This window comes from Tamandua tetradactyla, chromosome 20 (assembly GCF_023851605.1).
Source record: "Tamandua tetradactyla isolate mTamTet1 chromosome 20, mTamTet1.pri, whole genome shotgun sequence".
Classification (NCBI taxonomy): domain Eukaryota; kingdom Metazoa; phylum Chordata; class Mammalia; order Pilosa; family Myrmecophagidae; genus Tamandua; species Tamandua tetradactyla.
The window spans coordinates 61,727,400-61,755,090 of NC_135346.1; the positions used below are offsets into that span (position 1 = coordinate 61,727,400).

Genomic DNA, 27,691 nt, shown 5'->3' on the forward strand with positions numbered 1-27,691 from the left:
TCCAGGATAACTTCTCGAGTCTATTTGGAATCTCTCAGCCATTGACACTTTGTCTCATTTCACTCTTCCCCCTTTTGGTCAAGAAGGTTTTCTCAATCTCTTGATGCTGAGTCTCAGCTCATTCTAGGATTTCTGTCCCATGTTGCCAGGAAGGTCCACACCCCTGGGAGTCATGTCCCATGTAGACAGGTGTAGGGTGGTGAGTTTGCTTGTGTTGGCTGGAGAGAGAGGCCACATCTGAGCAACAAAAGAGGCTCTCTTAAGGGTGACTCTTAGGCCTAAATTTTAAGTAGACTTGACCTATCCTTTGTGGGGTTAAGTTTCATATGAACAAACTCCAAGTCTGGGAGCTCAGCCTATAGCTTTGGTTGTCCACACTGCTTGTGAGAATATCAAGAATTCAACTTGGGGAAGTTGAATTCTCCCCCATTCTCTCGTATTCCTTTCTTAAACAGATGGAAAATCTGAAAACATGTGCTTGGGATGTAAAACAAAAGAAGCCTGAAGGAATCACATTTCTAAAACCTGAATATTTGAGGAAGCATGGCTGTGTCACTTCTGCACATACTTACTTTCAGCTCCCATTCTTAATGATTAAAATCCAAAGAAGGTTTAACTGCAAAACCAGGAAGGTAATTGTGATGTGAACTCTAGAATTCCTCCCTGTGATGGAGCTGCAGCACAGCTTCCCTAGGGTCCCATGAGAGGCATCCTTCCTTGGTGGCAGATAGTCCAGTGTTTGTTTCCTCTATCCTGCTCCCTTGTCCCTTTCCATTTGATAAGTGCCTTCTCACATAGGTAGAGGACGTGAGCATTCCCTTTTGTAGAGGTGAAAAAAGTGAGTACAGAGAAACAGTTTCTCTCAAATCACTTGGCACCTGTGCTTGGTGCCAGACCGCAAGCCCAAATTACCTACAGTTGTCCCACACCTGGCCCTTTCCCTAAACCTATGAAACAACACTTACTTGAAAATTCTCTTTTGGATGCACTCTCCTAATACAAATTTTCATTCAAGTCACATGAGAACTTTTGCTGTTATGCATTATTTTCCAACATTTTAACGTGATCCTCCAGCTGGAGCCTGGTGTCACGTGGCTGACTCCCTGGCCTCTATCTCTGGGACATGGAGAGGAAGAGCCCAGCATTTCAGTTTGCTAAATCTGTCAGAATGCAATATACCAGAAATGGGTTGGCTTTTACAATGGGATTTATTAACTTATTATTTACAGTTCAAGGCCATGAAAATGTCCCAGTTCAGGCATCAACAGGATAATATCTGGACTCTGAAGATGGGCCACCAGCATATGGGACACTCTGTCACATGGAAGGCAAATGGCGATATCTGCTGGTCCTCTCCTGGGTTTCACTGCTTCCATCTTTTGGCTTCAGTGACTTCCTCTCAGCTTCTCTGAGGCTTCTCTAAGCTTCTGTGGGTTCTTGTTTGCTCCTCTGGGGCCTTTCTCTATGAAGTTCTCTGGGTATTTCTCTCTGAGCTCTCTGGGCTTTTTTCTGCATCCTAATCCTTTCCTAAGGGACTCCAGGAAAAGGATTAAGACCCATCCTGAATGGGATGAGTCACGTCTCAATTTTAAAAAACTAACTGAAAGGTCACACTATAACAGGTCTGTTCCCACAGGAACAGTTTAAAAGAACATGGCCTTGAACGGGCCATGGTGGTTCAGCAGGCAGAGTTCTCACCTGCTAGCCAGAGACCTGGGTTTGATTCCCGGTGCCTGCCCATGTAAAAAACAAAACAAAACAAAAACAACATTGCCTTCATGCCCTCGATCATGAGGCATACTCTTGTGAAGCTTATGTATGTAGCAGAGAAGCTTATAGGAATGCCTAAGAGTTACTTCTAGAGGACCTCTTTTGTTGCTTATTTGTGGCCTCAGTCTCTCTAAGCCCAACTCTGCAAGTGAAATCACTGCTTTCCCCCCTACGTGGGGCATGACATCCAGGGATGAAAGTCTCCCTGGTGACATGGGAGATGACTCCCAGGGATGAATCCAGACCTGGCACCTGGGATCAACAATTCCATCCTGACCAAAAGGGGAAAAAGAAGTGTAATTTACAAAATATCAGTGGCAGAGGGAATTCAAATAGAACTGAGAGGATACTCTAGAGGTTGCTCTTATGCAAGCTTCAGGTAGACCTTGCTACCTATCATAACCTGCCAACCCTTAGCCAGGACCATTCCAGCCAATCCTAAAGAACACGTAGGGCAATATATAAGATTCCACAAGGGTTCTGTGAACTAGAGTAACTTTCCAGAAACCTACAACCTCCAGATAAGTCCCTGGTCCAGATAAGTCCTGAAACCTAGCCCAGCCTCTCCAGAACATCAAATAGTTCCATCTCCCTACCCCATATTAGTTATAGGCCCTTCCCATATGAAAAATTTAGAATTACCATAGGCCAAACGCCCCTAAGGAGAGGGATGAAAAGATCAAAGGTGATGGTGGAGTTATACATAGAAGACAGGATTTAACAAATGAATATGAATGCTGAATCATTAAATCGATATCTCCTTTTAGTCCCCGGTATTTTAGAGCAGCTAGAAGTAAAAACCTAAAATTGTGAAATTGTAACCCATGTCAAACTCTGAAATACGTTCTACAACTAATTGTGGTGCTGTGCTTTGAAATTTGTAGCTTTTTTGTATATGTTATTTTTCACACACAAAAAAAGGAAAAAAAGTCGATTGTCGATTGTGACGATAAAGAAATATTTAAGCCCTCTAGCCTCCTATATTCTGGAGCAGCTAGAATGAAACACCTGAGAGGATAGACTGGTAGCCCATGACAAGCTCTGGGATCTGTTCTGTAACTACTTGTTGAAGAGTGCTTTGAAAACTGTTGCTTTTTTTATTTCTTTGCTTTGTATATATGTTATATTTTACAATAAAAAAGAGTTAAAAATCACTCATGAAAAAAAGAACACGGCCTTTTCTGGGGTACATAATAGCTTCAAACTAGGACACTCAGGGTGGGGTTAGGAAAGTGGCTTCTGTCAGTAAGAACCCATGTGTCCTTAACGAAGAGTCCACACTCTTTGAATAAGCTCCTAAGAGGCCACTGTGTTCTTCTCTAAAATTTTTAATTTTTAAAATTGTCTTAGCTGCCCAAATTCACAGTGGTGTGAAGGTACTAATAAATAGTAAGACCAATCATACCCATGAAACTCCTTTTCCAGAATGTATGCAGTTCTTGGTGGGCTTTCAGCTCAACTGACTCCCCAGAATGGCAGCATTTTGAGAAACTGACAAGCTGATGTCTTTGAGCAAAGAAGGTCTGGCAGACTGCACCAAACATAAGGTGACTGGGCTTCAGGGAAGGCCAACAACCCTAGGTCTGGCTGTGCGAGCATGGTGAAGCATGGCTACTAAGGAGTCCTATCTCAGTAAAGCCCAAGGAAGGTAACTTCCGGGGCAGTCTCTCTTCACCACTTAGACAAGCCAGTTTCCAAGCACCTGCTTAGATAGCAGTCTGTTTCCAGGACAGCAGAAGTGATGGGGCTTCAGCTTTATGCAACAAATATCAAGCTCCTGTTTTGCATCAGATACTGAGCAAGATGATGATAAACAGAATGTCCTAGTTTGCTAGCTACCAGAATGCGATATACCAGAAATGGAACAGCTTTTTTAAAAAGTGGAATTTATTAAGTTGCAAGTTTACAGTCAGTTCTAAGCCCATGAAAATGGCCAAATTAAAGCAAGTCCATAAAAATGTCTAAATTAAGGCATCAACAAGAGGTTGCCTTCACTCAAGAAAGGCTGATGAAGTTCAGGGTTTCTCTCAACTGGAAAGGCACATGGCAAATATAGCGATGTCTGCTAGCTTTCTCTCCAGGCCTCGTTTCATGAAGCTCCCCAGGGGACGTATTTCTTCTTTATCTCCAAAGGTCTCTGGCCGCGTGGGTTCTGTGATTCTCGTGGCTCTGTATCGTTCTCAAGCTTTCTCCAAAACGCTTCCTCTTTTACGGGATTCCAGGAAGCGAATCAAGACCCACCTGGAATGGGTGGAGACACATGTCTGCGGATATAATCTAATCAAGTTTCTGAACCACAGTGCCGAATAGAGATTCGAAGAGACAGCTGCCTCCATGAGATTGGATTAGGATTAAGACATGGCTTTTCTAAGGTGCATAAATCCTTTCAAATCAGCACAGGAACACGTTAACAGAGGAATGCACCACGTTTGGGTCTGTCCTCTTCCTCCCAACTCTAATGGTGCACCTGCCTATCACTTTACAAGGATGAAGAGGACTGTACCACAAGCTAGAGTTTCTGCTGCTGTGATGGTGGCTACATCCGTCTTGAGGGATGAAGATCACCATTTCCCCTGTCTTGGTGGCCACCTTTGCTCCAATCATCTGATTCCACTTCTACAATATGGTGAGTGCACATGTGGTGAGAGTGTTGGCTCCTTGAACCAGATGTTTAAATGAGGTCATTAATGAATGTTTCAGATCATGGCCACAGAATATCATCTTGACATCAGCCCAGCCATTTTGTAAAGATGTTTGTAGCCAAAAGGGAGATGCAATAAATTTGGTCTGGGAAGGTTTGATGTTTGCTGATTATGGTAGGTGGGTTTTGTCCCAGCATTATTTCCATGTGAGTTTATACTTTTCCCCACTCCACATCTTCCCCTGGTGCCGATAAAAGCACTACAGGAAACACTTAGGAATCCCTGTAGATCTCATTCTTTGAACTTAACTTCAATGGACTGAAGGCAGGACCTTGTCTCTCCTCAGGGTATGCAGACACTTTCAAAGGGGTTCCAGCTTGATTTCCATGAGATGGATTTATGCCAACTGTGCAGCTTTTCTGACCTGGCAATGTTTTCAGGGTACTCAGACCCTCCTATTTTAACAAAGTATACAAAGATTTAATTGGACCAGTATAAATGAAACTATACCACATCCAATGGGAAAAAAAGGTGATCCCCTGCCATTTGGTTATTTGGTTGTACGCTTTGGAGACACCCCTTTGCCATCAGAAGTTTAGAAACCTCGCTGTCATATTCTACGGCCAAGAGGTGTGGGTGGGCTTCAGGCTCTTCCCACTCATATCCACTCCTTAGGATTCATAACATTCTCCATCTTTTCATAAGGATTTGCTACAACTTCAATTGCCCTAGTGATTAATGTAATTTAATTATAACATCCTTATTGTGGGCTATGGTTTTCAGAGAAGATAACGTTCCCAATTGGTACAGGATGGCCAGAAACAGGTACAAACAGCTCCCCAGGGTCTGTGGATCCTGGGTTATTGGGACTCTGTTGGGCAGACAGGAATGAGGTAGCTCAAATATGGGTAGGACTGCAGGCGGGGCCTAACCATTCTTTCTTTCAGTCCCGAGGCTCTGTTCCTACCTTAACTTAGCCTGTTTCCTGATCTGTAATCTTGTCTGACATGGAGAACTGGTGGGGACTCAAGAGCACTTTCTAGGCTTCCCCACCCCCCCCACCCCCACCCCCCAAAAAGCCTGGGTTTGGTGGATGGAATTGGTGAAATGACAAAATTATCACTAAATCCGCGAGCAGAAGCACTCTGTGACTGGTCCAAATTCCAGTTTTGGTAGAGGAGGGTAACCGTCTCAAGGGAGACAGCGACTTGCTTGAGGTCTACAAATTTCATCAGGAGCTTTCCCACGTAGCTGGGATCTCTTCCATTTGCTCCATTGTGTTACTTATGCAAAAGGGGCCTTTCTACCATTGGCCTCATAACTTTTTTCCAAGTGAGGTGAGAATTGAGGAAATGAAAGAGATATAAAAATAGCCAAAGACTGGTTAAACAACTGAGGTGTTACAATTGCAATCTGCCCCCATATAAAAGATGAGGCTGCTTCCTCTCTTCTTGAGATGTCAGATCACGTGACCAGAACTGTTCAAGGCCTAAAAATTTCAGACGACAAAGCCCAAAGTTCAAAGAGATGCAACCTCTACTTCAGGCTTTACTCAACAGACTGATCTGTCATCTTACTTTGCTGTATTTCAAGTTTCTTCTTAAATTAAAGCAAAACAGCTAATGTGAATCTTGATTTAGTGAGTTTTTAGTAGGTACCTATGGGTTTGTGGGAATGATGCCTATGACTGGAGCAAAGTGGGGGGCTATTTCTCAGACTTGGGGGCCCGATGGCCTCTCCAAACCTCCAAGGCAAGATAAAAATAGCTCAACTGCCTGCCTAACCTCCTCCCCTCCCCATCCAGAGAGGGAGGGAGTGGTCAAATGCATCACTCTTTTTGGCTGAAGCAACACTGTGGGCGATGGGGAGAGGGTGTTTTGGGTTGAACACTTGTGAGAAATGTTTCCACAACAGTAATCTCATCAGCTTACTCTGCAAGGGGTTAATCTAGGATTGGAGCTACATCACCCTGGAGGGGTTCTAAATCCAACGGCAACTTGATCTTCAGATTTTAGCTAGATGCCTTGGTCTTCTTTGGATTAGTGAGGTGTGGGGGCTCCCTCAGAAGTTTGGTGGGGACTCAAGAGACTTACAGCCCCACGGCTTTCAGTTCCCTTACATTCCCTTTGTCACTCTTATTTATGATCTTACTTTTCCACATATACTGGGCAGAAAGCCTTGTTCTTTTATATAAGTATCTAAAAGCTACTAGTAGAACCTCCAGGCAAGGGCACAGAAGCATGTAAATGTGACTCAGTGAGCCTTGATTCTATTTCAAATTCTTTCCTCCCTTGGTGTTAAGATTCATTTTCTCCCTTTTTAGACAGATTAATTCAAGAGGCAAACTATTTAGAAACTAAGAATTCCAAGTTTATTTCTTGTTCAAGGTTATGACCAGATGGTTTATTGCATTTACTGTTTTGGTATGTGAAGACACATACACACAAGAACTGTATTTATAAAACCTTTAACTCCTTCATTAGTTTTGGGTAGGGGCTTCTTGATGTGAAAATTCTGTGGATGCAAATGAGCATTTACTCACCCTTACTGTTCATTGGTGGGAAATGATGGAGAAATAATAAAAAATATATATATGTTTTGTTACTGGCTTTCAAATCAGCTACGGCTAAAAACACACCACAGCCCTGATGCCTTCTCATCCCTAGACCTAGCTCAATATAATCAGTCTTCTAGGAACAATAAGACCACGTTCTTGTCTCCCTTTTATCTAACTAGATGTACTGGCTGGATTACTTCAAGTTTCACTACAAACAGTCATACCCAGTCTAGAACCCGAAGCTCCAAACTTTAAAGACTAATGTTTAAAATCCTTCTGTGCAGAGAATGCTGGCCCTAGAGCAGACACTTGGTTTTAGATCCTGGCTTCCAATTTAACCATGGGCAAACTAACCTAAGCTTTCACTGACACATCTGTGAATCAGAGGTAATAGTACGTCACCAGATACTCTGGCATGTTAAGATACATGTGAAACATGACTTACATGGTAGGCTCTCCTTCCTCTTAATGGTTGCTCATCTCCCAATTCTTGGACAGGACAGAGCAAGAGGAGGTGATGGGAGAAAGAACTTGTCTTTTAAATAACAGCTCAACTTCCATTCCATTAATATTTACCAAGGACCTCTGGGGTAAAAGTAAAACATTTTGGGGAAGGTGTGCAACACAGTTTAAAATGTGGACATTGGCCTTTGGGTGAGTTCATGATCTCCATTAACCAGTTGTCAGGTTGAATCAGAAAGGTATGAGATAGTTTTCTGTTCATTGGAAGGGCCACTAGATCTACCACCAAGGCCTGTATGCAAACAGGGCCACCTGATCATCATGCAGTGAGATTTAGGATGATGTGTGTGGCCAGCATTGCTTCGGCAAACAAGGGGATTGGTTACAGCCTTGAGTTCAGACTGCTGAGACACCATGTGTTGTGTGCTCAGTGGCTGTCCCCAAGCAGAGGGCAGGACCCTGCACTCCGATCCAGCTCTGCATTCATTACTGCTTTCTTTCTAACCTGCCACCTAGTAGGCAACTTCTCACTGTCTAACAGAAAGCTCACAATTCAGGGGATTCATACAAAGGAGAAGGGGAGGTAGTGAAAGAAGAGTTGATTGGCAAGGGACCCAAAGGATCACTGTGATGGGGGACTACCCAGACCTCTCCACTAGCTTGGCATGTGCTAGGCAGGGGTCTGGAAGACAGGTTACAAGGGGTGAAACAAATTGCCTAGCTGGTGGCAATATGCCCTCCCACCCTCCTTGCTATTTGGCACAACAGAGTACAGAACAAATGCTCAATTGGTTACAACGTCATCCTTTGGAGGGGGACTGCTGTTGCATCAGGCAAAAGTTGGACGCTACCTGAGAGCATGAGAATTTCTCCGGGGTAGGTATGAGGTGGGGGAGGGGGGGCCCAATCAGTACCAATTTGCGAGAGGTGCTGCCCAGCTGAGATGGGCTGTGTGGAGGGACGCACCCTATGAGCAGGACACAGAGGAAAGAGTCAGTAGGAGTTCAATGCTTGCTTAGAACGCCGCTTCATGTGCAAGCGCTCGTGCCGGAGGAGGTCATGATTTTGCAGGAAGCTCTTCACGCAGTACCGACACTGAAAGGTCCCTGCCTTGTCTCTCACGTGCAGACTGTTCCTGTGCCGAGTCAGGTGGTCAGGACGCTGGAAAACCTTCCCACAGTCACAGCACTCGAAGCTCAACTTGCCCTTGCTCTTTTCCGGCAGAGAGTGGGGACTGCTGCTCTCATGGTCTGATGGCCCTTGCTCTTTCTCCTTCAGGGGCTCGAGTCGGTCTGTCTGCAGGTGAACCCGCTGGTGGGAGAGCAGGTGGGAATTGAGGCGGAAGCTCTTGCCACAGGTGCTGCATGTGTGAGGCTTCTGGGCCTCATGGGTCTCCAGATGTCCATCCAGGTCCTCGCTGTCACTGAACATCTCCCCACACACCGAGCACTCGTGGGGCTTCTCCTGCTCCCTGCGGCTCCGCAAGTGCCTGATGAAGTTCACTCTCCAGCGAAAGATCTTCCCGCAGTTTGGACAGACATAGGACTTTTTGGAGGAGGTCTGGATCTCGCCTCCCACATCTGTGAAGTCTGCACTGCTGTTCGTGTGGGGGCCTTGGTGGCCGCGCTGCCTCTCTGTGGAGTCACGGGGCTCCTCGGTACAGGACGGGCTATGCTGTGAGTCCTCATCCCCTGAGCTGGACAGCACGATCTCAATGGACACCTCCTCGTCGAGACCATTTTCCTGGGACAGCAGGCTGTCCCTTGCTAAAGGAAAACCAACATCAACATCAGCGGTGCCCATACCAGGCCACCACCCTCAACCCCCTAAGAATCCTACCTAGTAGGTCTGGTTTGGGGTCATGGAATCCCATTTTAAAAATGTTCCCCCGGTGACCGGGTGCACGGACAGTCTTATGGGGGCCACTGGCCTAGAATGAGAGAAGGAAACCCTTACCATCAGCCACAACAGTGACCAAGTCATCCTAAGTGCCTTTTTCGTCCTTTTCTCCCTCTTCCCTGCTCTTTTCTCCTAAATTCTCCCAATTTTTCTAGTTACTAAGCCCCTTTAAGTTCTAAGAATCTGTATTTATCAGCATAAAGCCTTGGTAATTTACACGTCACTTAACATCAGTTGACTTAACCAGGCAAGGGAAAAATTCTACTGGCTATGTTAAAGAACTTGGGAAAAGGAGAGCCTGTATTTTATAAACAGAGTTTCAGAAAGGAACCATCTATTGCTTGCTAAGCACTTAAATGCAAAAAGAACACTGCTAAACTTTTAATATGCACAGCCTTTCATATGCTCCTTGACACAACCCAAAGAGATGTTATTTGCTGTGTTTATATGCATGATGAAACTAAGCACCTGCCCAAGTCTTAGAATAAAGTTGGGACTTGAGCCCTACTCCTGCCTGGCATGAAAGCCTGCCTAAGGTCTGAATTCCCCACCACGGTTTCTCCTTCTCAATGTCATTAGATACTTGAGTCCTGACAGTGGCCACCGAGAATGACAGGCAGAGAGATATCTCCTAGATTTTATAACTTAGAGTGTGTTTTCCTTGGAAAGTCACAGAAGGCAACCTCTGCTCACAAAGAAGCTGGATCAATGGATCCTTGTTGGTGACACTAAAAAAGAGCCATGAGGAGCGGTAAACCAGCAGCCTAACCAGAGGCCACTGCACGTTGTTCTTCCTTGGGCCTCCGCTCCTCACCTTCGTGAAATGTGGACTCAGATCTCTTCCAGCAATATTTAGAAAGAAAAAGGGTTAGTGGTGCTAGCCTCTGAGACATACTAGATGGCATTATGGTTAGCCTGCGTTTAATAACTGGAGGGAGAGTGCTGGCAGTTAGAAAAGCTAAGCGCAGGCATGGGCTGTCTCTGGGCAAAGGATTTCAATTTGATGCAGAGAAAGAGAAGCACCTATAGGAAGACCTAGAAGCTATGGAGAGCAGGCAAGACAGCGTAAGAGGCAATGAAGCCGTGGGGAGGGCACTTACATGTGAGGACGTGAGGCAGGGGAGTAGGAAGGGAGTCTACTGAGGAGACAGGCTGTGTAGAGGAGAGAAACTGCCAGACTTGGGACCCCCTGAAGTCCTGTTTGACATCCCTCCAAGTGCAGGGCCTTGTTCTAGCCAGATGGCTTCTCTAAGCTTCTACCACCTCAGCCGTGAGATGAGCATGACTGTCACGACTATTCTCCAAGCTGCTGGTGGTGTAAACAAGGTCTTGTGTATAAGTGTACTTTGTGGGGCAAATGGTGGAAGGTATTATTTAGCTTTTAGCAACTGTCAATGATAAGATATTAGATCAGCAATGGGGCAGGTTTGCTTCTCTTAGTCCTTATTAAATTTTGGTGAAGGCAGAAAAACGTGTAACTGCGGACAACTAAAATCTCTTTTGTTAACTGAGGAGACAGAATTATGATTTGACAAACAGAGCATATGGGACAACATCCCTCCCTGCCAAATAAGATAAATGACTAAAAATAGATGAACTATCACTATCATCCTTCTTGAACTAGGGTATCTTTCCCTGGATGCCCTAAATCGGACATTTTTATAGTTTTGCTTTAATTTGGACATTTTCATGGCCTCAGAACTTGCAACTTAATAAATTCTCCTCTTTAAAAGCTGTTTCCATTTCTGGTATATTGCATTTTGGCAGCCTGCAAACTAGAACAGCAGGTAACAGTCGTGATTCTAAGTGCTTCTACAAGAATTAAATCATTTAGTCCTCAACAATAACAATTCTACAATGCAGCTTATGAATATTATCTCTATTTTACAGGTGAGAAATTAAGAACACAGATTAAGTTGCCCATAGTCTCAGGTGAATGAAGGCCAATCAGGGAGATTTTCAGAGTTGGTGACCTTGTTCTGCCAACACCCAGCAGGAACCAGTGGCCAGCAAGTGGCCAGGCTGCTCAGCATCAAGGGATTGAGAAAATCTTCTTGACCAAAAGGGGGAAGAGCAAAATGAGACAAAATAAAGTGTCAGTGGCTGAGAGATTTCAAACAGAGTGGAGAGGTTATCCTGGAGGTTATTCTTACACACTAAATAGATATCACCTGTTTAGTTAAGGTGTCATGGAGAGGCTGGAGGGAACTGCCTGAAAATGTGGAGCTGAGTTCCAGCTCATTCTAGGATTTCTGTTCCATGTTGCCAGGAAGGTCCACACCCCTGGGAGTCATGTCCACGTAGAGAGAAGCGCAGTGAGTCTGCTTGCTGTGTCAGCCAAGAGAGGCCACATATGAGCAACAGAAGAGGTTCTCTTGGGCGTGACTCGTAGGAGCACGTGTTTCTTGAAGATAACTGTATGATGATATGGCTGTCGCAGTGTGACTGTGTGGTTGTGAGAGCCTTGTGTCTGATGCTCCTTTTGTCTACCTTATTGATGGACAAGTAAAACATATGGATTAAAAATAACTAATGGGGGAACAAATGTTAAAATAAATTTAGTAGACTGAAATGCTGGTGATCGGTGAAGGGGAGGGATAAGGGGTATGGTATGTATGAATTTTTTCTGTTGTCTTTTTATTGCTTTTCCTGAATTGATGCAGATGTTCTAAGAAATGATCATGGTGATGAATATGCAACTATGTAATGATAGGGTGAGTTACTGAATATATAACAAGAACGGAATGATCATATGAAAAAAAAATTGTGGGTTGACACAAAAATCATGCATAAAATATAGGATTCTCATATATCAACTATTATTAACACCTTGCATTGGTGTGATACTTTTGTTACAATTTGTGAAAGCACATTTTTATAACTGTACTATTAACTACAGTTTATGGTTTAACTTCACTGTTTGTATAGTGGTTTCATCAATTAAAACTTTATCGTATTACCATATATGCAACCTAAAATTCCCCTTTAACCACATCAGGTACATATTTCAGGGCTGTTAATTACATTCACAATGTTGTGCTGCCATCACCGCCAACCGTTACCAAAACATCTGCACTGTTCCAGAGAGGAACTATACATTTTTTTTTAATATAATAAAAATAAAAAGAACACCCAGGGAGTGCAAGGGTAGTTCAGTGGTAGAATTCTCACCTGCCATGCAGGAGACCCAGGTTTGATTCCCAGCCCATGCACTTCCCCCCAACCAAAAATAATGAACACATGGTGCTGCAATAATGGGACAGTCACACGGAAAAACAATGAAACGTGACCCCCTCCATACAGCATACAAAAAAAGAACACCCAAACAACCTATCCCCCCACCCCACCTCCATTATTTGTTTTTGTCTTTATCTTCTCACTCATTTGTCCTTACACTGGAAAAAGAGAGTGCCAGTCACAAAGTTTTCACAATCACACAGACAGACCTTAAAAGCTCTACAGCTATACAATCATCTTCAAGAATCAAGGCTATTGGGTTACAGTTCAATAGTTTCACGTATTTCCCTCTAGCTACTCCAAAACACCAAAAACTGAAAAGGGATATCCATGTACTGCATAAGAATAACCTCCAGAAAGACCTCTTGACTATATTTGAAATCTCTCAGCCACGAAACTTTATTTTGTTTCATTTCTCCTCTCCCTTTTGGTCACGAAAGCTTTCTCACTGCCTCACTGCCAGGGTCAGGCTCATCCCCCGAGTCACATTTCACCTTGCCAGGGAGACACAAACTCCTGGAAGTCATGCCCTACTTGGAGGGGAGTGGGTTCAGAATTGTGGAGGTGGCTTAGAGAGGCCACATCTGAGCAATAAAAGGGGTTCTCTGTGGGTGACTCTTAGGCATAATCATGAGCAGGCTTAGCTGCTTCTTCGCAGGAATAGATTTCACAAGAGCCAGCCCCAAGATCAGGGACCTGACTCATCAAATTGGCAGTCCCCAATGCCTGCAAGAATATCAGGTCTTCCCCAGGGGGGGAAGGTCCTCAAGGAGACTTTCTAAATACTTTTAAATCTTCTGCCCAGATTATTCTGGGATGAGACAGCAACCTTTTAATCTTGCCATTTTAGAGCAGACACTGTGTCAGGGCCCAATAAAGGAGATCTGAGTGTAAAACTCTCTTTTATTAATGAACAACTCTCTTGAGAATTGTGCTGAGAAATATATAACTGACCATCTAAAGCCCTGGAGGAAAAGCTGAGGAGAGTTTCTTTGACAAATCAGGGCATTCACGAGCACCTGTACTCAGGTGACATTTAGAAAGCCCCATGCGTATCCTGAGCAAGACACATGTCAAGAAAAGATGTGAGAAGACCCTAGCTTGCACTTTAGAACGATCACTGGGCTCAAATGAAAGCCTGGCTAAGCACTGAAGGAGTGCCCTGGTAGAGGGTCAATATGCAAAGATGGGAGATATTTTTGCTTTTGCTTTAGCTCCTGGCATTCAAGGAAATCTTCGTTAAAACATTAACTGAACACAAACTAAAGGAATAAAAACTTCATGGCCACATTTGAGAATGAAAGTATTTGCAAAATAGTTTGAAAAAATCTCTAAACAAATGGACAATTATAGCTTTAAGCAATAAAAGTAAATAAATAAAAACAATAGCAAACGGGGAGAAGGGAGAAAATTTGATTTCCAGAATTCCCACATTGTAATATTCAAATTCCAGATTTTCAATAATAAAAAGAAGCACAAAGTATATAAAGAAAAGGTCAACTGTAGTCCAGAACAAAACAAAGCAATAGAAACTGTCCCTGAGGAAGCTCAAGAATTGCAGTAACTATTCGAAGCCATTAAGTCAACTGTCCTAAATATGTTCAAAGAGCTAAAGTAAACTATGGTCAAAGAACTAAAATTTTGAAACCAGGATAATAATGTATAAAAAATAAGAATATAAATAAACAGATAAAAATTGTATAAAGGAACATTACAGAAAGTCTGAAACCAAAAAGTACAATATTTGAAAAGAAAATTTTACTAGATGGTTTCAACATCAGATCTGAGCTGGAAGAAGGGAAAAAAAACAGCAAACCTGTGGGATTACCTAGTAATCCCATTACTAGACATACACTGTAGGGTTACCTAGTAATCCCATTACTAGACATATACTGTAGGGTTACCTAGCAATCCCATTACTAGATATACACTGTAGGATTACCTAGTAATCCCATTACTAGACATACACTGTAGGGTTACCTAGTAATCCCATTACTAGACATATACTGTAGGGTTACCTAGTAATCCCATTACTAGACATACACTGTAGGGTTACCTAGTAATCCCATTACTAGACATACACTGTAGGGCTACCTAGTAATCCCATTACTAGACATATACTGTAGGGTTACCTAGTAATCCCATTACTAGACATACACTGTAGGGTTACCTAGTAATCCCATTACTAGACATATACTGTAGGGTTACCTAGTAATCCCATTACTAGATATACACTGTAGGATTACCTGGTAATCCCATTACTAGACATACACTGTAGGGCTACCTAGTAATCCCATTACTAGACATATACTGTAGGGTTACCTAGTAATCCCATTACTAGACATACACTGTAGGGTTACCTAGTAATCCCATTACTAGACATATACTGTAGGGTTACCTAGTAATCCCATTACTAGATATACACTGTAGGATTACCTGGTAATCCCATTACTAGACATACACTGTAGGGTTACCTAGTAATCCCATTACTAGACATACGCTTAGAAGAACTGAAAGCAGGTTGTGAACACACAATTGCATGCCTATGTTCATAGCAGCATTATTCATCATTGTGAAAACACGGAAAGAGCCCAAGTGTTCATCCACTGATGAGTGGATAAACAAACTGTGGTAGATTCACATGGTGGAATATTATCTACCTATAAGAAGAAATGAAGTCATGAAGCATGTGGATGAACCTTGAAGACATTATGTTGAGTAAATTAAGTCAGATACAAAGGACAAGTGTGGTATGACAACATACGATCATTTCAACTGATGCAGAAAAAGCCTCTGACAAAATCAAACACAATTTTATGATAGAAACATTCAGAAAACCAGGAATAAAAGGAACTTCCTCAATATAATAAAATGCATTTATGAAAAAAAAAGTTTCTCCAGTAAAAAAAATTACATGGAAAAATACTCAATATAATTTAACTGTAGAAATACAAACCAAAACCACAATGAAGCTTCATTTCATATCTACTAGAATAGCTATAATTAAAAATAAAAAATACATATATATATTTTTTGTGTTGGCAAAGACATGGAGAAATTGGAATTCTTATGCATTGCTGGTAGGCTACTATGTAAAATGTTTCAGCTGCTGTGGAAAATAGTCATATAGTTCATCAAAAAAACCATATGACCTGGCAATTCCATTGCTAGATATATACTCTAAAGAACTGAAAATAAGGAGTCACTTATTTTTACACCACTTTTCACAGCTGCATTATTCACAATAGCCACAAGGTAGAAATAACCCAAGTGTCCTTCAACAGATGAATGGATAAGCAAAACATGATATATACATATAATGGAATATTATTCAGCTGTAAAAATGACTTTCTGATACATGCCACAACATGAAAGAACCTGAAAATATTCTGAGTAAAATCAGCCAGGTGCAATTTGAAATATACTTTATCACTGCATTCATATGAAGTATCCAGAATAGACAAATTCATGGAGATGGAAAACAGATTAGAGCTTACCAAGGGGTGGATGAGGGAGGATGGGGAATTATTGATTACTGAGTACACAATGTTTCTTTGGGATGATGCAGAAACTTTGATAATTGACAGTGGTGATGGTCACACAACACTGAATGCAATTAATGTCACTGAATTAATGTCACACTTAAAAATGTTCAAAATGTCAAATTTTGTTATATATGTTATATATAAATTCTGAGATACTGAGCATTTGTATATAACGTGGTTGTTTCCAGAAACTTTGGGTATTTAAGTGACACCTGAGTGTCAAGAGTTAGAGCTCTGAAGCTATGAAAATCAGTACTACTCCATATCACAACTGTTTAAAAAGTTGAAAATAGAGATATGAATGAAGCTGATCTGGGGAGGACTAAGGTAGATCAGAATACAGGGTAAAGGATGGTATGGTCCATATTTTTAAAATTCAACTTCAGTGTGAGACCAAAGATAGTTTATTTTGTGCAAAACATATTTTTTGGTAGCATATTACCTGATTTAACTTCTATGGTCAGTTTAGTTGAACATCATAAGAACATGGAATCTTAAATAGGGTGTGAGATCTTGTTGGTTTGTCCAGGTTGGTGTGATGCCCCTATATACCATAGTAATTTGGGCAGTGAATAAAGAAGTATTTACAAAGTTCCCTTGGGGGACTGGGGAGAAAGGAAGAAATATTAAACTTCCCCATTTGGAGAATTCCTGATATTCTCACAAGCAGTGGGGACAACCAAATCAATAGACCGAGCTCTCAATCTTGGGGTTCGCTCCTATGAAATTTATTCCTACAAAGAATAGGCTAAGCCTACTCATAATTATGCCTAGAGTCGCTACTCTCACAGAACCTCTTTTGTTACTCAAACATGGCCTCTCTCTCTAAGCCAACACAGCAGGAGAACTCACTGCCCTACCCTCTATGTAGTACTTGACTCCCAGGGGTGTAAACCTCCCTGGCAACGTGGGACAGAACTCCCAGGATGAGCCAGGACCTACCATCATAGGGCTGAGCAAGCCTTCTTGACCAAATGGGGGAAGAGAGAAATGAGACAAAATAAAGTTTCAGTGACTGAGATAGTTCGGACACAGAAAGGTTATTCTGGTGGTCACTTTTATGCATTATATAGATATCCCTTTTTAGTTTATGGTGTATTGGAATGGCTGGAGGGAAGTATCTGAAACTGTAGAGCTGTGTTCCAGTAGCCTTAACTCTTGAACATGATTGTATAAAGATGTTAACTTTTACAATGAGACTGTATGATTGTGAAAACCTTATGTCTGGTGCTCCTTTTATCCAAGGTATGGACAGATGAGTGAAAAAGATGCATAAACAATAATTAAATATAGAGGAATAAGGAGTAAAATAAATTGGGCAGACTGAAATACTAGTGGTCAATGAGAGAGAGGGGATGGGATGTATGAATTTATAATTTTTATTTATTTTTCTGGATTGATGCAAATGTTCCAAAAATGATCATGGTGATGAATACACAACTATGTGATGATATTGTGAGCCACTGATTGTAGACTGTGTATGAACTGTGTGTGAAGATTTGTCAATAAAAATATTTTTTAAAACTTTGTTACATATATTTTATTACAATGAAAAAAGAAAAAAAAGAATTAATCCAAACCACAAGCTGGCTAAGTATGAATATTGTGGTGATTTGGAGCTGTATATAGCCAAGAAAAACATATTCTTAAACTTAATCCATTCCTTTTGGTATGAACCCAGTCTACGTAGGTCCTTTTGATGACATTATTTCAGTTAAAGTGTGACACCCTTCAATCAGGATGGGTCTTAGTCCTATAGTAAGAGTCTGTGGTAGTTTGGAGGCTGCTTGTGCCCCAGAAAGGATTATATTCTTTTAAACTGTTCCTGTAGGCACAGACCTGTTGTAAGTGGGACCTTTTAATTATGTTGTGTCAGTGAGACCTGCCCCAGGGTGGTCTCACTCCTCTTAATGGAGTCTTTATTAAAGAACAGACGCCATGCAGAAGAAAAGATGAAATTAAGAGAAACTCACAGACTAAGCCCCAGAGAATCTGAGAGGAAATCATGAAGCAATGAAACCCAGGAGAGAAGGATCAACAGACATCGTTATGTGCCTTGCTATCTGACAGAGGAGTTCAAGTTTGCTGGTAACTGGTCTTCAGAGAAGTTATCATGCTATTGATGCCTTAATTTGGAATTTCTCATGGCTTAAGCACTGTAACTTCTAAGTTAATAAATCCCCACTGTAAAAGTCAAACCATTTCTGTTATATTACATTTTGTCAGCTTTAGCAAACCAAAACTTGAGTCCTTTATAAGGGGAGTGAAAAGCTAAAATTCAAAAGAACCAGTTATACAGAGAAGGTCAAGTTTAACAAATGAGTATGAGTGCGAATCGCTACGCATCTATTTCTTTTAGTCTCAGTACCTTACAGCAGCTAGACACCAAAATCTAAAATTGTGGAACTATAACCCATACCAAACTCTGAAATCTGCTCTACAACTAATTGCTGCAATGTACTCTGAAATTTATTGCTTTTATATATATATATGTTATTTAAAGAGAAGGAGGAATATAAGAGAAGGTAGAATTTAACAAATGAGTATGACTGCTGAATCATTATATTAATATTTCCGTGGGTCTCTAGTGTTTTGGAGTAGCTAGAAGAAAAAAACTGAAAAATCATGGAACTGTAACCCACACCAAACTTTAAAATCTGTTCTATGACTACTTGTTAAAATTCACTTAGAAATTTACTGCCTTTTTTGGATATATGTTATATTTCACAATAAAAAAATAAGTATAAAAAAATAAAACTAAAAATAAATAAATTCAATGGAACCCAGAAAAGAAGCCAGGAGAGGATGCCATGTGCATCGCCATGTGACAGGGGTCCAGGACGAAGGGTCACCAGCAGCCAGACCCAGAATGCCAATCACTGCCTTGATTTTAACTTTCTTTCTGGCCTCAAAACCATGACATTAAAATTCCCATTGTTTAAGCTAAATCATTGCATGCTCTTTGCTTGAGCAGCCAAGAAAACTAAAACAAATATATTTTTTCCACCTGGTATGGAGAATCACACTGTTTTGGCATACCAAGAGTGAGGGTAAAAGTTTGAAAGCAATGAGAAGCGAGGTAGGGGCTAGTATCCTTCCATATTTACCAAATTATAAAATCTGCTTTGCTCACACATCATAAGGGATTGAGCACAGATGACTGACATGCTCAGAGGCATCATCAGCAGAACAGACCAAATGCACAAAGGTGGGTTTCCCGAGTCATAGAAAACCATTTTTGACACAATGGGCTTGAATAAGAGTAAGAGACTTGGTTCTGGTATTTGGAAGAACTTCTGAACCATGAGTATATGAAAGATGGCTTTGTGTTAGTCTTTGCCTCTGGAGGCGGACAACTTTTACCAAGATGATTTAGTGTAAATTTTAGCTATTTTCCTCAGGCTACTTAGGGAACATGCACCCTCTAGAAGTCCCTTTCAGTCTTGGCATTTCAATAATCTGCTCTTCAATTCCAAGAGAATCTTAGGTTTCGCCCTTCCGTGGTTAGGAGAGAAATACACTCAGTATACAACAAACAGTATTACACAAACTCTGTGCCTCAGTCAACAAGGGCAAGGCACGGAGGGACTGGAAGACAGCTGGGGGAGACATCCTACACAAACAAAAAAAAGCTGGTTACGGAATAAAGTTCAGGGATGTTCTTAAAGAGTTCAATTCCTAACTCTCAGAAACCATGTCCTCCTTTACCTGGGTTGGCACTTTGAGAGAGTGCCATCTGCTGGCGTGTCTGGAATTCTGGCACTTGCAGCTCGTCATTTTTTCTTCTTTCTTCTACCTGAAATTGCTGGTGACTTGGAAAATCTTTTCAGGGAAGAAAATTGGAAAACAAGACAAACAAAAGAAAACAGTATTTACTCCATGGGTGGCATCTTAATAAATGTTAGGCAGTGATTCAAAGCAGAGTTATATTCTGCTTTGAATCACTACTGCAGTCTGCTCATGGATGCTACACAGTAAATAGCTGCTCAGTGAACTCGCAAGCAAAATGGGGCAACACCACGGACTTGGGTTCTGAAAAAAAAGCTCCACAAAATGCAGCATGAGTCCTAGTTCTGCCGTTCTACCTGTTACTGTCAGGCAAGGAACTTAATGATCACTGGTCCTCGCTTTCACCACCTGTAGATGAGATTTCTATAGGCTCCAGCATATGGGGAGACTTGCACCCCAACAGATGCTTGACAAGTGTAGCCTGTGATGAGCCTTACAGGAGCAGAGGGGAAGCAGGAGCTCCTATGCCACACTGGAGGCTCTCATCACCACCGCTGTCACAGTCAGTTATTTATGTTAATTCACATTCTGTTTCCTGTCAGTTTGAGGTCCTAAAATGGGAAGGAGGGGCTAGTTTGCTGAAAGTTATTTCCTCTGTAGGAGCAGACATTTCAAGGCATTGTGGTCTAAAAAAGCATTCTGGAGTCAAGGAAAGCCCAGGGGTGAGGTCTAGAAATGGTGCTGAAGAGCTGTGCCATGTCAGGCAAGTTCAGCAACTCCCCATGTCTCAGATTCCTCACAGCACCGCATGTATGATGGGTAAGAACCCTGCCCCGAGGCAGGCTGGGAGGACGAAACGAGGCAAGTTATTTGGAGGCACTGTACTAACAGGAGCACTTTCTCCCCCGGAAGAGCTGATGACACTTTTCTTATTCAAGGAGGGATGATCCTCATAGGTGCCAACACAGCACAAGGTAAGTGTTATATAATGGCAGATGAGAAGGACATTACTCTTTTCTTCTAGTACCCAGTTAGGGGAGTAAAATCCCCACCCTGGCAATATTAAGACTCCAAATTTGTTGTGCTAGGAATCAGGAACAAGGCAAGATACAGGTTACAGAGACAGGATATGGGTGGTGGGCAAGCCTCTGCTTACGCAGGAGGGCAAGGGTGCTGCAGAGAGGACAGGGAATGGGATTGCCCCTAGCCAGTAGCAGCTGTCACCCCTCTTACCCACCTGGTTCTGGAATCACTACTCACCCAAGTAGGAGACTTGGGATGTTTCTTTCCCTTGGAGGTCCTGGAGCTCTGGAACCCGTGGCTCATTCTCCTCTCTCTGGGAGAGATCTGGCTGAGCAGTTGGATCATCTGTCACAGAAAAGAGAAGGAGGCATATTGATCAGTGATCTCTTACAGCAAAAACAATAAAAAAACTTTATATGACTAGGGTGGGTAACTTCCCATTCGGTCCAGAGGAGAGCACAGGGAGGGAAGTACAATGGACAACAGCAAAGATGGGTGCCATGTAGGACTGCAAAGACCTGAAAAGGTCTGGAGCAAGACAGGGAGGGGACAGTGGAAGATGTACACTAGAAAGAGAGAGAACGGTGAAAGTGAGGTGTCTTTCTCAGGCCTAGAGGCTCTAAAAACAGAAATGCAAAGATATTATAGGGTAAGGGTGACAAAAGAAAAATGGATGTACTGAAAATACTTTTTCATTTGGTGCAAAATAGTCAGGTAAGCCTGAATGAAGTGTGGTAAGATGGCAGGCAGGATACAGTTCAACCACAAAGGGCCCACAGAGGCAATGTGTGCAGATAACCTCCCACCAGGGTTAGAGGCAGGGTAAACAGCAACAAGCGGCTATGGCTCCCGGGTCCCTGATCTCAGGTGAAGGGTGAAGGGATTTAATTATTAGTCAGAAGGAACAAGATACCCCAGTTCCCTGGTCTTAAGGGAGAGGAAGTTAACTCTTGCTCAGAAGGAAAAAGATTTCCCAGTTCCATGAACTTAGGGGAGGGGAAGTTAACTCTTATTTGAGGGAGAAAATTCCTCTCCTCCCAACTTCCCTGATCTTAGATGAGGAGGACTTAACTCTTACTAGGAAGGAGAGAGGCCCCTCCCCACCAATTCCATGGTCTTGGGTAAAGGGGAGTTAACTCTTACTTGAAGGCAGCGAGACCCCACAGTCCTCCCCTATGATGAATTCTCCATAGAATCCAGTCTGGGCTGGGTCTAGAAGAGACCAGTCCTCTTCAGAGAAGCAGAAGATCATGTCCTTGAATGGAGAAACCCGGTTCTGAAACCATAGAACAGGGACACTTCAGGACAGTGACAGGCTAGGAGATGATACTACAATTAGGGAGAGGGTGAGGCTGGCAACCTGTGGCTGAGGGCAGAGCCCCAGCAGCACATGCATATGGGGTGAGAAGAAAGAAAACAGTTCTAGCTCAGGGCCAAGCCTTCTAAAACTCTGCTATTAGAACAGTTCTCGCCTGAGATACTATCTTGTAACTTTCTATCTGGCAGGGTCCAAAGAGCGGCTACATCACTGGGTGGTCAAAGACGCAGAGAAGGAGGCTTTCTCCCAGCGCCAAGGAGGCTGCACAACCACACAACTCCCAGTTGCCAGCGTAGGCAACTGAGCAGTAGCTGCCAAAATTATCAATGGACATCACTTTGATCCAGAAGCTCTCTCTCTAGAATGTACTTTGCAACATGAGTCTGCATAAGACTCTTCTCTGCAGCACAGATGAGAATAAAGACTGAAAGCATCCTTTATGTCCATCTACAAAGAAGTGATTAAATAAACCATAAGACAACCTACAAAGGAAGATTATGCAGTAAACAGAGTAAGAACAAAGGACTCTCTCTGTACTGGAAATTTATCCCCAACATACGCTGAGAAATGAAAAACACCTACGCAGAAGTGTGTCTAATAAGCCACTATGTGCATGCATACAAAGACAGGACATCTGAAACTGTACCATCAACATCGGTGAGAAGACGGGAACCAAGCTGAGGCTAGGTGTAGCACGGAGACCTTCTGTTATACACTTTCAGACTTGAACTACAGGAATGTATCCAAACTGAATTTTTATTTTAAAAATGAGGATATCTTCATTAAATCCAACAATAAAAATAAAGTCCTTCGTATAGCACTCAGAAAGATCTTCAAAATATATTGCCGTTTGAATAAAAAAACAAAAGCAACCTGGAGGGCTCTGTATGTAATATACAGTCCTCTGTATGGAAAAAATAAACAAATAAAAAAAGGACTGTTTTTTTTTAATCAGGCTATTTTAAAAATACTTCCTTGCATGAGTCTCTGAAAGAATACACCACTTACTGCCACATGTTTGCCTTGGGGACAGGGCTGGGAAGGAGAGTTTGCAATGGATGTTCTCTGTTCACTTCTGGAACTTCTCTCACCCCTACCCTACCAATTTACACTTTTTACTTTTTAAAATTAAACTGAAAAAAAAGGAAAGATGAATGCAATAAACATGTACATGCCTTTTACCTATTTTCACCAATTTAACATCCTGTAAATCTGTCACCTTTTCCCTCTCTCTTTCCCGTATATATGTGGGTGGGTATGTTCACTTATTCACCCTGGGTAATTTAGAAGCTGCTGACATTACGATATTTTATCCCTAAATACTTCAGCATGTATCTGCTAAGAACAAAGTCATTCTCCCATAGCATCATAACTCCTGTGGCATGGCAGTTCTCAATCGGGAGCGATTCGACAATGAAGACTTTTCTGCTTGTTGCACTGACAACCAGATGTCTGACTGATCCCCAGAAGGTAGAGGCCAGAAATACTGCTAAACATCCAAAATACACTGGATGATCAACCCCCATCCCCACTCCACCCTCTGACACCACGCCCCCAATTGTCTGGCCCAACTCTGCCCTTCAACACTCAAGAATTTAACACTGGTTTTTAATATCACCTAATGTCTTTTGAGTTATGAAACAGTTCTTTCAAGAAAAAAAAACTCATGACAAGTTCCATAGGTAACTGTGATAACAAGTTAGGACTAGGAAATGCTGGATAAAAGTATTTAAAGAGCCCCTAGAAATCCTGCTAAGTGTGAATTTTGTCTTTAAATGTCAATGACAATCAGAAATAAAAGTGAAATTCAACAATCTTCCAAATGGTTACAGTTATTTTTTTTCTAAATATGAGCAAATCTGGGTTGCTGAGAATGCAGGAACACAGGCCCTCATACATTCTTGGGAGTATTTCGGACAGTACCTGGGAGTAAAGTAACAAAAGCATACCCTGTGATCCAGTAATTCTATTTTTAGGAAGCTATTCCAAGGAAACAACTAGAAGCCTACAGAAAGATACAAATAAAAGGAAATACAACAACAATAAAGAAAACATAACACATTGTTGTTTATAAGCGCAAATAAACTGGAAATGTACCATGGCACACCATAATACCTCTCAGTACCTCAACAGACCCCTGTGTTAGCGGTGATCCTCCCTGTGCAGTGGAATCAAGTATAAGGTTTCTCCTCTGCCTTATGCCTTTCTCTGGCATCTGAAAATGTACCCTGAACTTGTAACATCTGAATATCATTAGAAATAGAAACAAAATACTAATTTGAGTTTTTCAAAAGGTTAAACAGCAATAGTTTTTGCTTCAGATTTTCTTTGAAAGGACATGACATGTTTCAGATGTGGTTGCTGCATCCTCTGAGGTTCTCCACCTTCCTAGAAGGAGCAGCATTCTGGAGTTGGTATTTATTACTTGATTCATGCTTTTTAAACTTCACTAGAGCCATAAGGAGGCATAAACAGTATCACAGTACTATTTGGCATGCTTACAGGTAAAATTTATTCATGCTGATATGTTCATTTACTTAAGCTAGTAAGTATAATTTCCATATACACCTGACTTTATTCACTCGTTTCTTGATAGTGTTTAAGCTGTTTCCATTATTTGCCATCACAAGCGACAGTTCAATGAACACCTGCACCTGTCTCCCATGTCTATGTGCAAGAGTGTTTCCTAGGTGTGCGTGTAGAAGTGAGGGAACTCACAGCTCCAACACTATTCAGTGTTTCCACACTGTTTTTCAAAGTGGGGTATCTAAAGTGCTCTTTGGATCAGTAACGTATCAGCACTCTTGTCTCCAGACACCTTCGTCAAGCCTGAGAACGGTCAAATATTTGTGCTGGCAATGCTGTGGGTATTTTGCAATTCCCAACATTGTAACCCTTTGCTTTGAAGAACATCTGTTTGTGGTTTATTAGCCAGTAAGATTTTGTCTTTCAGATGTACATTCATTTTATTTGCCCATTTTTCTGTATTACAATGGGTTGCTTTTCCTTTTTTTTATTTTAACTGACGCGTATTTTTAAATTGTGGGTATGAAACTCTGAATCTGTTCTATAACTAATTGTTGCAATGTGCTTTGAAATTTAGTGGTATTTTATATTATGCTATTTTTCACAAAAAAAAAGAAAAAAAGAAAGTCAATTGTGATGATAAGAACATATTTATTCCTTCTAGCCTCCCATGTTCCGGGGCAGCTAGAAGGAAAAATCTGAGATGATGGTATGGTAGCCCATGACAATCTCTGGGATCTGTCCTGTAACTATTTGTTGAAGAGTGTTTTGATAACTATTGCTTTTTTCTGTCTTTGCTTTGTATATATGTTATATTATATATACAATTCAAAAATTTTAAAATAAATAAATACTTTTGGGCATGTATCACAGAAAGGATAACACTATTTCAATTTTAAAATCAGATAAAAAATTCCAAAGTGTGTTAAACTGCCTCATGGTGGTATTAAAGAAACAGTAAAATTAGCAGCACAGGATGAACTGCAAAAAAAGTGTTTAACGAATTAGAATGGTAAGAATTTTGAAAAGAGACCTACAAAAGCAGTACTGTGGTTTTAGAACAAAATCAGACCAATACAGAAGGGTAGAAAGATTTTAGAAACAAAATTTAGTATACATAAAATTAAATCTATAAGAAAGAACAGAACATTAATCAAAAGGGAAAAAAATTTCCAAAATTTCAAAAACTTCCAAAATTTAAGTGTTTGGAAATGGACAGAAATGACAACAGCATGTTAATGTGAGAATGATTAACAGTACTGAACAATGTGTGAATGTGACAGAAAGAAGTTTAGAGTCATGTATGTCACCAGGAAGAAAGGTGGAGGTTAAAACCTGGAAGCATAAAACACCATCAATCTTCCAGTGGATGATGACTGGATTAGCAGGGCAAATATAAGTAAGTTATATCATGAACTAGAACAAACGTATGACACTACTGCAAGGAGTGAGTTAGTAATAAAGGGGCATATGGGAAAACATGTACTTGTTGCAAACTACGGATTATAGTTACCTGTAATATTTGAATACCTTTTCATCAACAGTGACAAAAGTACCCCACCAATGCTAGCATTCAAAATGATGGGGGGATAAAAGGCACGGGATGTTTTGGGTTTTCTTTCTTTTTTGGAGTAATGCAAATATTCTAAAATTGATTGTGGGGACGAATGCACAAATATGTGAAGATACTGTGAGTCACTGATTGCATACTTTGTGGGGACTGTATGGTATGTGAGTGCATCCCAAAAAGAACTGTATAAAAAAAAAAAAGGGAAGATAAATAGGGACTTTATCAATGAGCAGATATGGTTGGTTGATTATTTAGCAAAAAAAAAAAAAAAAAACCTAGACTCTTATAGTATTTATAACTCATATAAAAAATAATCGAAGGTGCAAGGGTAGTTTAGTGGTAGAATTCTCGCCTGCCATGTGGGAGACCTGGGTTCTATTCCCAGTCCATGAATTTCCCAAAAAACAAACAAACAAGACAAAACAAACAAACAAGAAAAGTTCAACAAATGGTGCTACAATAATGGGATACTCATATGGAAAAATAATAAAATGTGACACCGCCATACAGTATACAAAAAATAAATAAATACTCTAGTATCCTATAGTATTTATAACTAATATAAAAATGAAAACCTTAATACTGAAAAAAGGTCTTACAGAAAATAAAGACAGAGAAAGAAACTCAATGAAGAAAAGATTAGTCTGACTCTTCAAATAAAAAGGACAAATATCCACAATAAAAAAACAGCATGAATAAAATGAAAAGACAGATGACAAATTGGGGGAAAGTGTACAGCATTTATGAAAGACTAAGAGCACTTGGAATAGAGAACCCTTAAAACACAACTAGAGGAGGTGGGGCAAGATGGCAGCGTACGGAGCTGTGGAATTCAGTTTCTTCTATAGCAGCCAGTAAATAGGAACTGCATAAAACAACTGTTTGTACGGAGCTGTGGAATTCAGTTTCTTCTACAGCAGCCAGTAAATAGGAACTGCATAAAACAACTGTTTGGGGGATTTCAGCAACCAGACACACATTGTATACCAGTCTGGAATAGGTGGAGTGGCTGAGATTCCATGCAGAACTGCAAATCTCCCGACCTGGGAAGGCTAGCGCCCTCCCAAACTCACATGGTAAGTTGTTTCCCCAGGAGAAAAAGAAGCAGACTCTCCTAGGAGCAAGAAAGGTGGCTCGACCAAACTCTAACTGTGGAATTAATTAACAAATTCGGACTGCTGAAAACAAGCCCTGAACACAGCTAAAACTGGAGGAAGCACAAAGGAATCAGGAGTTTTTGCCCTGGCAGAGAGGGGGAGGGCAGGCTTTTTGAGTTGGAAAAGGGCTGGGCCCCATCAAAGGGGGCACATAGAGCCTGGGGACACACAGAGCTGTCTACCAACTCCAGCTCTTGATTGGTAAACCCAGGGGGCTGGGGTCCAGCAGCGAAAAGGCTTTTCTCTCTTTTTTAAT

General features: G+C 41.4%; 1 protein-coding gene across 3 annotated transcripts in view; it reads right to left on the reverse strand.

Annotated features, from left to right (window-relative positions):
• Positions 1-6,502: 6,502 nt before the first annotated feature.
• Positions 6,503-27,691, reverse strand: part of ZNF496 (zinc finger protein 496) — a 53,920-nt gene continuing 32,731 nt past the window's right edge. For all 3 annotated transcript variants that reach the window (XM_077137887.1, XM_077137885.1, XM_077137886.1), the window contains 4 exons: positions 22,008-22,140; positions 21,102-21,209; positions 19,821-19,934; positions 6,503-9,197 (listed from right to left, as the gene is read on the reverse strand). In XM_077137887.1, the coding sequence (XP_076994002.1) occupies positions 8,425-9,197; positions 19,821-19,934; positions 21,102-21,209; positions 22,008-22,140 (1,128 nt within the window). In that variant the 3' untranslated portion in view covers positions 6,503-8,424. The remainder of the gene's footprint in view (positions 9,198-19,820; positions 19,935-21,101; positions 21,210-22,007; positions 22,141-27,691) is intronic.